Source organism: Rhinoraja longicauda, chromosome 37 (assembly GCF_053455715.1).
Source record: "Rhinoraja longicauda isolate Sanriku21f chromosome 37, sRhiLon1.1, whole genome shotgun sequence".
NCBI classification, from domain to species: Eukaryota; Metazoa; Chordata; class Chondrichthyes; order Rajiformes; family Arhynchobatidae; genus Rhinoraja; species Rhinoraja longicauda.
In genome coordinates, this window is record NC_135989.1 from 4762848 (window position 1) to 4777147 (window position 14300).

Consider the following 14300-nt stretch of genomic DNA (forward strand, 5'->3'; position numbering starts at 1 on the left):
CTGTAGCCTCCTGTGACACCACCCTGTCATGGACCAAGTACATTGAAGCCATAACCAAGAAGGCACACCAATGCCTCTACCTTCTCAGCAGACTGTGTAATGCCAGTATGTCTCCAGTGTCTCTAGCAAACTTCCACAGATGTACCATGGAATGCATTCAAGAGAGAGCTAGATAGAGCTTTTAAGGATAGCGGAGTCAGGGGGTATGGGGAGAGGGCAGGAACGGGGTACTGATTGAGAATGATCAGCCATGATCACATTGAATGGCAGTGTTGGCTCGAAGGGCCGAATGGCCTCCTCCTGCACCTATTGTCTATTGTCTACAGCTTGGTTTGGGAACAGCACTGTACAGGGCCCTAGTGAGACCACACCTGGAGTATTGGGTGCAGTTTTGGTCTCCAAATTTGAGGAAGGATATTGTTGCTATTGAGGGAGTGCAGCTTAGGTTCACCAGGTTAATTCCCGGGATGGCGGGACTGTCATATGTTGAAAGAATGGATTGACTGGGCTTGTATACACTGGAATTTAGAAGGATGAGAGGGGATCTTATTGAAACGTATAAGATTATTAAGGGGTTGGACACGCTAGAAGCAGGAAACATGTTCCCAATGTTGGGGGAGTCCAGAACCAGGGGCAACAGTTTAAGAATAAGAGGTAGGCCATTTAGAACGGAGATGATGAGAAACGTTTTCACTCAGAGAGTTGTGAATCTGTGGAATTCTCTGCCTCAGAAGGCAGTGGAGGCCAATTCTTTGGATGCTTTCAAGAGAGAGCTGGATAGAACTCTTAAAAATAGCGGAGTCAATGGATATGGGGAGAAGGCAGGAACGGGGTACTGATTGTGGATGATCAGCCATGATCATATTGAATGGCGGTGCTGGCTCGAAGGGCCGAATGGCCTCCTCCTGCACCTATGTCCCAGTCCAGACTAGACTCCCCACCAGACCAGACTCCCCACCATTCAGTCTGAAGAAAGGTTCTGACCCAAAATGTCACCCATTCCTTTTCTCCAGAGATGCTGCCTGACCCATTGATTTACTCCAGCACTTTGTGTCTATCCCCACCATTGACTGCATCACGGTGTCTCAGAAAAGCAGCCAACATCATCAAGGCAGTGGAGGCCAAATCACTGGAAGTTTTCAAGAGAGAGTTAGATGCAGCTCTTAGGGCTAACGGAATCAAGGGATATGGGGAGATAGCAGAAACGGGGTACTGACTTTGGATGATCAGCCATGATCATATTGAATGGCGGTGCTGGCTCGAAGGGCCGAATGGCCTCCTCCTGCACCTATTTTCTGTGTTTCTATGTTTCTATCAAAGAATGTGGAAACAAGGAACACCAGATGCTGGTTTACAAAAAAAAAGACATAAAGTGCTGGAGTAACTTAACGGGACAGGCAGCATCTGTGGAGAGAAGGAATAAATAACGTTTCAGGTCGAGACCCTTCAGGCAGCACCTCTGGAGAACATGGATAGGTGAGGTTTCAGGTCAGGGTCTGAGGTGAGAAAGACCTTTTTTAAAACTGAGGTGAGAAAAATCTTTTTTTAACCTGGGGTGAAAAAAAAAATGTCACCCAGAGAGTTGTGAACTTGTGGAATTCTCTGCCACAGAGGGCAGTGGAGGCCAATTCACTGGATGGATTTAAAAGAGAGTTAGATAGAGCTCTAGGGGCTAGCGGAATCAAGGGATATGGGGAGAAGGCAGGCACGGGTTACTGATTGTGGATGATCACAATGAATGGCGGTGCTGGCTCGAAGGGTCGAATGGTCTCCTCCTGCACCTATTTTCTATATTTCTATGAAGAAGGGTTCCGACCTGAAACGTCAACTATCCATGTTCTCCAGAGATTGACCCGTTTAGTTACTCCAGCACTTTTTTAAAATCATAAGCAAAGACTTGTGTCAACCCGGCCATTTCCAAGGTGTTGTCAGTCGGTCTTGTTTTGTACACGACACACGAACCGCTGTAAGGTGGTCTTCTTCTGTCGTTTCACAGCACGTGAAATGGTTGTGTGCAAGCACGAATGTGAAAACGCTTCACGAATTTCCTTTGTGGCTCAGGTCATGCTGCAAGGAAATGGTTTGAGGGTGATCATAGAACTGAACAGCGCAGGAACAGACCCACAGTGCCTGTACCGAACATGTCGCCAACTTATACTCATCTCCTCTGTCTGCCGGTAGAGTTGCTGCCTCACAGCGCCGGAGACCCGGGTTTGATCCCAACCACGGGTGCTGCCTGTACGGAGTTTGTACGTCCTCCCCCTGACCTACGTGGGTTTTCTCCAGGAGCTCCGTTTTCCTCCCACACTCCAAAGACGTACAAGTTTGTAGGTTAATTGGCTTGGAGTAAATGTAAATTGTCCCTCGTGTGTGCAGCGTAGTGTTAGTGTGCGGGGATCGCTGGTCGGCGCGGACCCGGTGGGCCGAAGGGCCTGTTTCCACGCTGTATCTCTAAACTAAACTAAACTAAACTATTGAAGGATCAAGGGATTATACATAGATCTAAGAGGAAACCACTTTGAGTCCAACTTCACCTACAAGCAATACAGTTATATATTGCAGGTCTGTTAAGAATTTCATTGTTCCTTTGACAGGACATCCCGTATATTGGGCTAAGTTGGTTTGTCCCATATAGGACCGCCCTTGTCCCGTATTAGGCCCGGGAGGGGGGGGGGCACTGTAGGTCCGGACACTGTAGGCCTGGACAGTGTATACCCAGACAGAGTAGGCCCGGACACTGTATGTCCGGACAACACGGACACTGTAGGCCCGGACCCTGTAGGCCTGGACGCTGTGAGCCCAGACACTGTAAGCCCAGACAGAGTAGGCCCGGAGTGTAGGTCCGGAGGCCCGGGCGCCGCCTAACGGAGGTTGCTTAGCAACCCGCCTGCCGGCCCGGGCGGCTGCCATTGGTGGAGCGGGAGCACGTGGCCGCTGGCTGGGTGAGGTCACGTGGGGCGCGGGTCGATGATGTCACCTTGTCCCTTATTTGGGAGAGTGATAGTTGGCAACCCTATGTGACAATTTAATACCCTTGACTCTTCAGTGGTTCAATATTGTCACATACAGTACGCACTGCACAGTGAAATTCTTGCACAAGTCCCATATTTTTGCGCCACTTACAAATGGTTCAAAGTCCAGGGTCCGGTCCATGTGCGTGATGTGCTGGAGCGGCTCCGGATCCAGGCGAGCAGCAGGCTGCTGCAGGGCCTTCTCCGTCACCCCCGACTGGCTCGGCCCGCCAACCCGCGCCCCCCTCCTCGCCCGCCCGACCCCTCTGTGACCCGGGGGAAATGCCTGCAGCCGACCTTGAAGACGCTGGAGGCATCTCCCCCCTGACCGAATGGCTTCACCTCGAACAACTCACCCCGTCACCAGTAACTCAGCGGGTCAGGCAGGCAGCATCTCCGGTGAACGTGGGTAGGAGACACTTCGGGTCGGGACCCTTCTTCGGACAAAGTCTATCCCATCCTTTAAGAAACAGTTGGACAGGTACATGGACAGGACAGGTTTGGGGGGATATGGACCAAGCGCAGGCAAGTGGGACTAGGGTAGCTGGGACATTGTTGGCCGGTTTGGGTGAGTTGGGCCGAAGGGCCTGTTTCCACACTGTATCACTCTATGACTCCATGACTCTGTGATCCAGGCCCAAAACCTCTCCGTGTTCTCCAGAGATGCTGCCTGGCCCGCTGGGTTTCACCAGCACCTTGTGTCTTCTTATGGAAACAGGCCCATGATCTCCAGAGATGCTGCCTGACCCATTGAGTTACGTATCTTGATTAAGTCCATTGCCCTGGGCTGTGCAACACATGCAGTCAAGTGCTGCCACCTGCAGGCTTGGGAGAAGGTTGCGGCGAAGTTCAAAGCCCCAGAGAGGCAACGAGCTCAAGTTCATAGTCAAGTCCACAGGGCTGTGAGGAGCAGGTACAATGGAGAATCTCGCTGGCAGCAGCACCACAGGCAGATCGACAGTCAAACCTGCCGTGGCTAATCATTGAGGGTTTTACTATGGCGCAGCGGTAGAGTTGCTGCCTCACAGCGCCGGAGACCCGGGTTCCATCCTGACTACGGGCGCTGTTTGTACGGAGTTTGTACGTTCTCCCCGTGACCTGCATGGGTTTTCTCCGGGTGCTCCGGTTTCCTCCCACACTCCAAAGGCGTGCAGGTTTGTAGGTTAATTGGCTTCTGTAAATTGTCCCTGGTGTGTGTAGGATAGTGCTAGTGTTCGGTGGGGGAACAGTCTTCATCAGGCTAAAGAAGGCTCCCTGTGCCTGTGCCGAACACGACGCCAACTTATGCTCATCTCCTCTGCCTGCATGCGATCCATATCTCTCCATTCCCAGCATATTAGGAAAAGGGGTGATGCAATGAGACCTGGGTGTCGTGGTACACCAGTCATTGAAAGTAGGCATGCAGGTGCAGCAGGCAGTGAAGAAAGCGAATGGTATGTTGGCATTCAGAGCGAGGGGATTTGAGTATAGGAGCAGGGAGGTTCTGCTGCAGTTGTACAGGGCACTGGTGAGACCACACCTGGAGTATTGCGTACAGTTTTGGTCTCCTAATCTGAGGAAACACATTCTTGCCATAGAGGGAGTACAGAGAAGGTTCACCAGATTGATTCCTGGGATGGCAGGACTTTCATATGAAGAAAGACTGGATAGACTGGATAGACTCGGCTTGTACTCGCTGGAATTTAGAAGATTGAGGGGGGATCTTATAGAAACTTACAAAATTCTTAAGGGGTTGGACAGGCTAGATGCAGGAAGATTGTTCCCGATGTTGGGGAAGTCCAGAACAAGGGGTCGCAGTTTAAGGACAAGGAGGAAGTCTTTTAGGACCGAGATGAGAAAGTTTTTTTTCACACAGAGTGGTGAGTCTGTGGAATTCTCTGCCACAGAAGGTAGTTGAGGCCAGTTAATTGGCTATATTTAAGAGGGAGTTAGATGTGGCCCTTGTGGCTAAAGGGATCAGGGGGTATGGAGAGAAGGCAGGTACAGGATACTGAGTTGGATGATCAGCCATGATCATATTGGATGGCGGTGCGTACAGGCTCGAAGGACCGAATGGCCTACTCCTGCACCTATTTTCTATGTTTCTATATCAAAGTCTTGTCCCACCCTGGCCATTCCTCCTCCTCCTCGCTGCCGTCTGGCGGACGATACAGAAGCTTGAAAGCGCGCTGCAGGTCAGGGGAGAACGTACAAACGGAGCACCTGGAGACAACCCACGCAGGTCACGGGGAGAACGTACAAACTCCGTACAGACAGCGCCCGTGGTCAGGATGGAGCCGGGGTCTCTGGCGCTGTGAGGCAGCAGCTCTACCTGCTGCACCACTGATTGTGTGTACGACGATAAGCTAGTCTGAATCTGAATCTGATCTGGATCTTAGGTGTGTTACTGGGGAGTATTTGTTGACTAACCTCTCTCTCGCTCTGTTTGCAGTGTTGTTCCTACTCTGTGCGCTGGTATACACTGTCGTTCCTTCTGATCCCTGCTCCTCTGGTAACAGAGGCGAGTGTCTGGGTAAGTCATAGTCAAAGTGAGATACTGTGTGGAAATAAGCCCTTCAGCCCAACTTACCCACACCGCCCAACATGTCCCATCTACACTAGTCCCACCTGCCCGCATTTGGCCCATATCCCTCCAAACCTGTCCTATCCATGTACCTGTTTCTTAAACGATGGGATAGTCCCAGCCTCAACTACCTCCTCTGGCAGCTTGTTCCATACATCCACCACCCTCTGTGTGAAAAAGTTACCCCTCAGATTCCTATTAAACCTTTTTCCCCTTCACCTTAAACCTATGTCCTCTGGTTCTCGATTCCCCTACTCTGGGCAAGAGACTCTGTGCGTCTACACGATCTATTCCTCTCATGATTTTGTACACCTCTATAAGATCACCCCTCATCTTCCTGCGCTCCAAGGAATAGAGACCCAACCTGCTTAACCTCTCCCTGTAGTTCACACCCTCTAGTCCTGGCAACATCCTCGTAAATCCTCTCTGCGCCCTTTCCAGCTTGACAACACCTTTCCTGTAACACGGTGCCCAAAACTGAACACAGTACTCTAACGTCTGAAGAAGGGTCTCGACCCAAAACGTCACCCATTCCTTCTCTCCTGAGATGCTGCCTGACCCGCTGAGTTACTCCAGCTTTTTGTGACACCTTTGATTTGTACCAGAATCTGCAGTTATTTTCCTACTGCACTCTAAATGTGGCCTCACCAACGTCTTGTACAACTGCAACATGACCTCCCATCTTACATGCTCAATGGAAGTCCATTGGTCTGAAGAAGGGTCTCAACCCGAAACGTCTTCAGTCTGAAGAAGGGTCTCGACCCGAAACGTCACCCATTCCTTCTCTCCCGAGATGCTGCCTGACCTGCTGAGTTACTCCAGCATTTTGTGAATAAATTCCATGCTCAATGCCAATCAGCCAAAAGCCTTTTTGACCACCCTGCCTACTTGTGGCACCACTTTCAATGAACTATGTGCCTGTAAGATCTCCCCTGTGTGTCTTTGTGTCAAGCATTTGTTTGTTGAACCTTCCCTCTAGTTTCCCTCCCCCCTGAGTGTATCCACTGATGGTCTGCAAATGTTGTTTCTCAGAGTCTGACCGTTGCAGCTCACAGAAGTGCCCTTACGGCTCATCCTGCAAGTCCAATGGCAGCGACCACTACTGTTACTGTAAGAGAGGGTTTCGATTATGCATGGCAGTGAACGCCTGCACAGCAGGACGTCCTTACTGTAAAGGTAAGCCTTCAGATTGTGTCAGGAGGGCGGCACGGTGGCGTGGCGGTAGAGTTGCTGCTTCACAGCGCCGGAGACCCGGGTTCCATCCCGACTACGGGTGCTGTCTGTACGGAGTTTGTATGTGACCTGGGTGGGTTTTCTCCGAGATCTTCTCCAGGAATGTTCAAAGACTGGAGTGACGGCTTGTATACGTTGGAATTTAGAAGGATGAGAGGGGATCTTATTGAAACATATAAGATTATTAAGAGATTGGGCACAGGGGTCATGGGAAGAAGGCAGGAGAATGGGGTTGGGAGGGAGAGATAGATCAGCCATGATTGAATGGCGGTATTGACTTGATGGGCCGAGTGGCCTAATTCTGCTCCTATCACTGATGACCTTATGAACCTGTGGGTTACACACGTGAGCGCCCCTCTCAGCCAACATGCGGGCTGAGTCAGGAGGACGGTGGGCTTGACGTTCTGATCTATTTCCAGATGTGGACGAGTGTGAGAAGAGCTCGATGAAATGCGACCGCAAGGAGAACTGCCTGAACACCATCGGGGGATACTGCTGCCTCACCGCAGGGAGGCATGTCAACTGCACAGGTCAGGACATTGCTGCAGATGCCCATCGGGCAGTCCCCACCCTAGATGCCCAATGCCACTCTGGATGGGCTGATGCCACTCTGGATGGGCCGAAACCATCCTGGATGGGCTGATGCCACCCTGGATGCCCAATGCCACCCTGGATGGGACAAAACCATCCTGGATGCCCAATGCCACCCTAGATGGGCCGATGCCACTCTAGATGGGCTGATGCCACCCTAGATGCCCAATGCCACCCTAGATGGGACGAAACCATCCTGGGTGCCCAATGCCACACTAGATGCCCAATGCCACCCTGGATGGGCCGAAACCATCCTAGATGCCCAATGCCACTCTGGATGGGCTGATGCCACCCTGGATGGGCCAATGTCACCCTAGATGCCCAATGCCACCCTAGATGCCCAATGCCACCCTAGATGTCCAATGTCACCCTAGATGCCCAATGCCACCCTGGATGGGCCGAAACCATCCTAGATGCCCAATGCCACTCTGGATGGGCTGATGCCACCCTGGATGGGCCAATGTCACCATAGATGCCCAATGCCACCCTGGATGGGCTGAAACCATACTAGATGCCCAATGCCACCCTAGATGGGTATTCTCCACCCTAGATGGGCCGATGCCACCCTAGATGGGCCAATGCCACCCTAGATGCCCAATGCCACCCTAGATGCCCAATGCCACCCTAGATGCCCAATGCCACCCTAGATGGGCCGATGCCACCCTAGATGCCCAATGCCACTCTAGATACCCAATGCCACCCTAGATGGGCCGAAACCATCCTAGATGCCCAATGCAACCCTAGATGCCCAATGCCACCCTGGATTCACCATGCCACCCTGGAGGGCCAATGCCACCCTAGATGGGCATTCCCCACCCAAGATGGACCAATGCCACCCTAGATGCCCAATGCCACCCTAGATGCCCAATGCCACCCTAGATGCCCAATGCCACCCTGGATGCCCAATGCCACCCTAGATGCCCAATGCCACCCTAGATGCCCAATGCCACTCTAGATGCCCAATGCCACCCTAGATGCCCAATGCCACCCTAGATGCCCAATGCCACCCTAGATGCCCAATGCCACCCTAGATGCCCAATGCCACCCTGGATGCCCAATGCCACCCTAGATGCCCAATGCCACCCTAGATGCCCAATGCCATCCTAGATGCCCAATGCCACTCTAGATGCCCAATGCCACCCTAGATGCCCAATGCCACCCTAGATGCCCAATGCCACTCTAGATGGCCAACACCACCCTAGATGCCCAATGCCACCCTAGATGGGCCAATGCCACCCTAGATGGGCTGATGCCACCCTAGATACCCAATGCCACCCTGGATGCCCAATGCTACCCTAGATGACCAATGCCACCCTAGATGGGCCGAAACCATCCTAGATGCCCAATGCCACCCTCGATGCCCAATGTCACCATAGATGGGCTGATGCCACCCTAGATGCCCAATGCGACTCTAGATGGGCCGAAACCACCCTAGATGCCCAATGCCACCCTGGATGGGCTGAAACCATCCTAGATGCCCAATGCCCCATTGAATGGCGGTGCTGGCTCGAAGGGCCGAACGGCCTCCTCCTGCACCTAATGTCTATTGTTTCGGGTCGAGACAATTGACTTCTCCAACATTAGATACAATACAATATATCTTTATTGTCATTGTACCCAGGGGTACAACGAGATTGGGAATGCGCCTCCCATACGATGCAATAATTTAAGTAATTTAGACAACAGCAACCCAACGAAATGAAACAATTGTAACAGTTTTAGACAGGGTAAAGTGCAAGTTGATCTATGCGTTGTGGCCATCCGGCTCAGCAGGACCGGTTCATAGCAGCTATGGCCCTGGGGATGAAGCTGTTCCTGAGGCTGGAGGTGCGGGCGTAGAAGGCCTTGTATCGTCTGCCCGATGGAAGGAGTTCGAACAGACTGTTGCAGGGGTGTGAAGAGTCTTTGTGGATGCTGGTGGCTTTACTGAGGCATCGTGTGTTGTAGATGCCCTCCAAGTCTGGTAGCTGTGTTCCGATGGCCCTCTGAGCTCTATGGACTATCCGCTGAAGATAGTTCCTCTGTCCCTCTCTTCCCCTCCTCCTTCCCAGTTCTCCCACTGTCTTCCTGTCTCCACCTATATCCTTCCTTTGTCCCGCCCCCCCTGACATCAGTCTGAAGAAGGGTCTCGACCCGAAACGTCACCCATTCCTTCTCTCCTGATATGCTGCCTGACCTGCTGAGTTACTCCAGCATTTTGTGAAATAAAATGATTCATGATTGGTTCGGGTGTCAGGGTTTATGGGGAGAAGGCATGAGAATGGGGTTGAGAGTGAGAAATAGATCAGCCATGATTGATGGGCCGAATGGTCTAATTCTGCTTCTATAACTTTTGAACTTATGAATTAAACTTCCTCGCCACAGGTTGTGAAATATCCTGCTATATTAACAAGACAAGCAATGGTACAAGTTCCACAGCATCTGATGAAATGGTAAGTACTGCAGGCAAAGCAGAAAAATACCTTGAAGAAGGGTCTCGGCCCGAAACGTCACCCATTCCTTCTCTCCAGAGATGCTGCCCGTCCCGCTGAGTTACTCCAGCACTCTGTGTCTGTCTTCTGTTAAATCGGCTACTTGCCTCCTGAATCATTCTCCCCTCTCTGGTTACAGTGCATTAGTGCGTGTGAGATTCAGGAGCTGTACCAAACGGTGACAGCGGTCAGAAGTGGGTATGACCAGCTCGGGCGTGTGGACCAGCTCGGGCGTGTGGACCAGCTCGGGCGTGTGGACCAGCTCGGGCGTGTGGACCAACTGCTGGACAAAGCAGAGAGTATGATGATGGCCTTAGTCGAAGCACCCATGAATCAAATTGAACAACGCCAGTCGATGGAAGCATTTGGTAATGCTATAGACAACAGACAATAGGTGCAGGAGGAGGCTATTCGGCCCTTCACACCAGCACAGCCATTCAATGTGATCATGGCTGATCGTTCTCAATCAGTACCCCGTTCCTGCCTTCTCCTCCGCTATCCTTAAGAGCTCTATCTAGCTCTCTCTTGAATGCATTCCAAGAATTGGCCTCCACTGCCTTCTGAGGTAGAGAATTCCACAGATTAACGACTCTCTGACTGAAAAGGTTTTTCCTCATCTCCATTCTAAATGGCCTACCCCTTATTCTTAAACTGTGTGTGGCCCCTGGGAACATGTTTCCTGCTTCTAACATGTCCAACCCCTTAATAATCTTATACGTTTCGATAAGATCCTCTCTCATCCTTCTAAATTTCAGTGTATACAAGCCTAGTCGCTCCAGTCTTTCAACATATGAAAGTCCCGCCATTCCGGGAATTAACCTAGTAAATCTACGCTGCACGCCCTCAATAGCAAGAATATCCTTCCTCAAATTTGGAGACCAAAACTGCACACAGTACTCCAGGTGCGGTCTCACTAGGGCCCTGTACAACTGCAGAAGGACCTCTTTGCTCCTATACTCAACTCCTCTTGTTATGAAGGCCAACGTTCCATTGCAGTTACAGCCGGCACGGTGGTGCAGCGGGTAGAGCCACTGCCTCACAGTGCCTGAGATCCAGGTTCGATCCTGACCTCGGCTGCTGTCCGTGTTGAGTTTGCACGTTCACCCTCTGACCGCCTGTATTTCCTCTGGTTTCCTCCCACATCCCAAACACGTGCAGACTTGCAGGTTAATCGGCCCTCTGTAAATTGTTCCCAGTGTGTTGGTGGGAGTGGATGAGAACGTGGGATAACACAGAACTAGTGCGAGCAGGTAATCGCTGGTAACCACGGACTTGGTGGGCCGAAGGGCCTTCTCCCATGCTGTGCCTCGAAACTGAACCGAATTGTATTAGTGGGTTTTAGCGGTCCATACGTTCGTAGGTTATAGGAGCAGAATTAGGCCATTCGGCCCATCAAGATCATCTCTCCCTCTCAACCCCATTCTCCTGCCTTCTCCCCATAACCCCTGACACCCGCACTATTTAAGAATCTGTCAATCTCCGTCTAAAAACTATCCACCGACTTGGCCTCCACAGCCTTTTGTGAGACCACCCTCACCAGTCTTTGCACACCCCCAATCATCACTTTAATTTCACGTTTCATGTGTCTTGTTGCATGTTGTGACTGTTGGCAGACCAATTTTCCTCCTGGGATAAATAATGTTCTATCGTATCGTATCGAATGGTTCCAGTCTTAAACTCGGGCTGCCAGTCTGATTGCCACTCGCTGGAATTTAGAAGATTGAAGGGGGGATCTTATAGAAACTTACAAAATTCTTAAGGGGTTGGACAGGCTAGATGCAGGAAGATTGTTCCTGATGTTGGGGAAGTCCAGAACAAGGGGTCACAGTTTAAGGATAAGGGGGAAGTCTTTTAGGACCGAGATGAGAACGTTTTTTTTCACACAGAGAGTGGTGAATCTGTGGAATTCTCTGCCACAGAAGGTAGCTGAGGCCAGTTCATTGGCTATATTTAAGAGGGAGTTAGATGTGGCCCTTGTGGCTAAAGGGATCAGGGGCTATGGAGAGAAGGCAGGTACGGGATACTGAGTTGGATGATCAGCCATGATCGTATTGAATGGCGGTGCGTACAGGCTCGAAGGGCCGAATGGCCTACTCCTGCACCTATTTTCTATGTTTCTATGATTCTATGATTACCCATGTCTACATTACATAATTGTAGAGTTGGATGCAGCCCATTCACACTGACGTTAATTGTTCTAATTCTTCCGTTTTTAGAAATTGGGATCAAACGTCAGACTACTGCTTTGGAGCCTCTGATATTGTCGGTGATGGGCTACACTGTTGAAGTGGATGCAGCAACACTGTCTGGTAAATGATTCATTGGTTCTCCACTATCTTCCTCCCTCCACCATAATTCACTCAGACCGCATGGGAGAGTCGTCATGTTTCCAAGGTCCGGTCCGGTCCGGTCCGCGCGCTGGGTCTCCAGGAGCGGGCCGCGATCCAGGCGAGCCCCAGGCTGCTGCTGGGGCCTCCAGCCGTCGCCTTTGCCCAGATTGTCCCTCTCCTTGCCCACCCGCCCACCTTCAGCCTTCCTGCCCCGGGGGAATGTAATCATGCACAGATGCTCCTCCACTTACGATGCTTCGACTTTACGATGGGCAAAAGCGATACACATTCGGCACGGTAGAGTTGCTGCCTCGCAGCGCCGGAGACCCAGGTTCGATCCCGACTACGGGCGCTGTCTGTATGGAGTTTGTACGTTCTCCCCGTGACCTGTGTGGGTTTTCTCCGAGATCTTCAGTTTCGTCCCACATTCGTCCCACATTGACAATAGACAATAGGTGCAGGAGGAGGCCATTCAGCCCTTCGAGCCAGCACCACCATTCAATGTGATCATGGCTGATCACTCTCAATCAGTACCCCGTTCCTGCCTTCTCCCCATACCCCCTGACTCCGCTATCCTTAAGAGCTCTATCTAGCTCTCTCTTGAATGCATTCAGAGAATTGGCCTCCACTGCCTTCTGAGGCAGAGAATTCCACAGATTCACAACTCTCTGACTGAAAAAGCTTTTCCTCATCTCCGTTCTAAATGGCCTACCCCTCATTCTTAAACTGTGGCCCCTGGTTCTCGAATCCCCCAACATTGGGAACATGTTTCCTGCCTCTAACATGTCCAACCCCTTAATAATCTTATATGTTTCGATAAGATCTCCTCTCATCCTTCTAAATTCCAATGTATACAAGCCTAGTCGCTCCAGTCTTTCAACACATGACAGTCCCGCAATTCCGAGAATTAACATAGTAAACCTACGCTGCACGCCCTCAATAGAAAATTGGCTTGGTAAATGTAAAAATTGTCCCCAGTGTGTGTAGGATAGTGTTAGTGTGCGGGGATAGCTGGTCGGCGCGGACCCGGTGGGCCGAAGGGCCTGTTTCCGCGCTGTATCTCTAACTAAACTAAACTAAACATTCAGTAGAAACCATAGGTTAGGTGGCTATGATGTTCGGTAGGTTAGGTGTATTAAATGCATTTTCGACTTACGAAATTTTCGATTTACGATGGGTTTATTGGAACGTAAATAGACAATAGACAATAGACAATAGGTGCAGGAGTAGGCCATTCAGCCCTTCGAGCCAGCACCGCCATTCAATGCGATCATGGCTGATCACTATCAATCAGTACCCCGTTCCTGCCTTCTCCCCATACCCCCTCACTCCGCTATACTTAAGAGCTCTATCCAGCTCTCTCTTGAAAGCATCCAACGAACTGGCCTCCACTGCCTTCTGAGGCAGAGAATTCCACACCTTCACCACCCTCTGACTGAAAAAGTTCTTCCTCATCTCCGTTCTAAATGGCCTACCCCTTATTCTCAAACTGTGGCCCCTTGTTCTGGACTCCCCAACATTGGGAACATGTTATCTGCCTCTAATGTGTCCAATCCCCTAATTATCTTATATGTTTCAATAAGATCCCCCCTCATCCTTCTAAATTCCAGTGTATACAAGCCAATCGCTCCAGCCTTTCAACATACGACAGTCCCGCCATTCCGGGAATTAATCTAGTGAACCTACGCTGCACGCCCTCCATAGCAAGAATATCCTTCCTCAAATTTGGAGACCAAAACTGCACACAGTACTCCAGGTGCGGTCTCACCAGGGCCCGGTACAACTGTAGAAGGACCTCTTTGCTCCTATACTCAACTCCTCTTGTTACGAAGGCCAACATTCCATTGGCTTTCTTCACTGCCTGCTGAACCTGCATGCTTCCTTTCATTGACTGATGCACTAGGACACCCAGATCTCGTTGAACTCCCCCTCCTCCTAACTTGACACCATTCAGATAATAATCTGCCTTTCTATTCTTACTTCCAAAGTGAATAACCTCACACTTATCTACATTAAACTGCATCTGCCATGTATCCGCCCACTCACACAACCTGTCCAAGTCACCCTGCAGCCTTATTGCATCTTCCTCACAATTCACACT

At 50.9% G+C, this 14300-nt stretch overlaps 1 protein-coding gene across 1 annotated transcript in view; it reads left to right on the plus strand.

Annotated features, from left to right (window-relative positions):
* The window catches only part of LOC144610571 (uncharacterized), a 91898-nt gene that overhangs the window by 63635 nt on the left and 13963 nt on the right, over window positions 1–14300 (plus strand). Inside the window, exons 2-8 of the mRNA XM_078429379.1 lie at window positions 5443–5523; window positions 6607–6750; window positions 7227–7337; window positions 9763–9830; window positions 10009–10237; window positions 12086–12178; window positions 12401–12420. Of these exons, the coding sequence (XP_078285505.1) occupies window positions 5443–5523; window positions 6607–6750; window positions 7227–7337; window positions 9763–9830; window positions 10009–10237; window positions 12086–12178; window positions 12401–12420 (746 nt within the window). The remainder of the gene's footprint in view (window positions 1–5442; window positions 5524–6606; window positions 6751–7226; window positions 7338–9762; window positions 9831–10008; window positions 10238–12085; window positions 12179–12400; window positions 12421–14300) is intronic.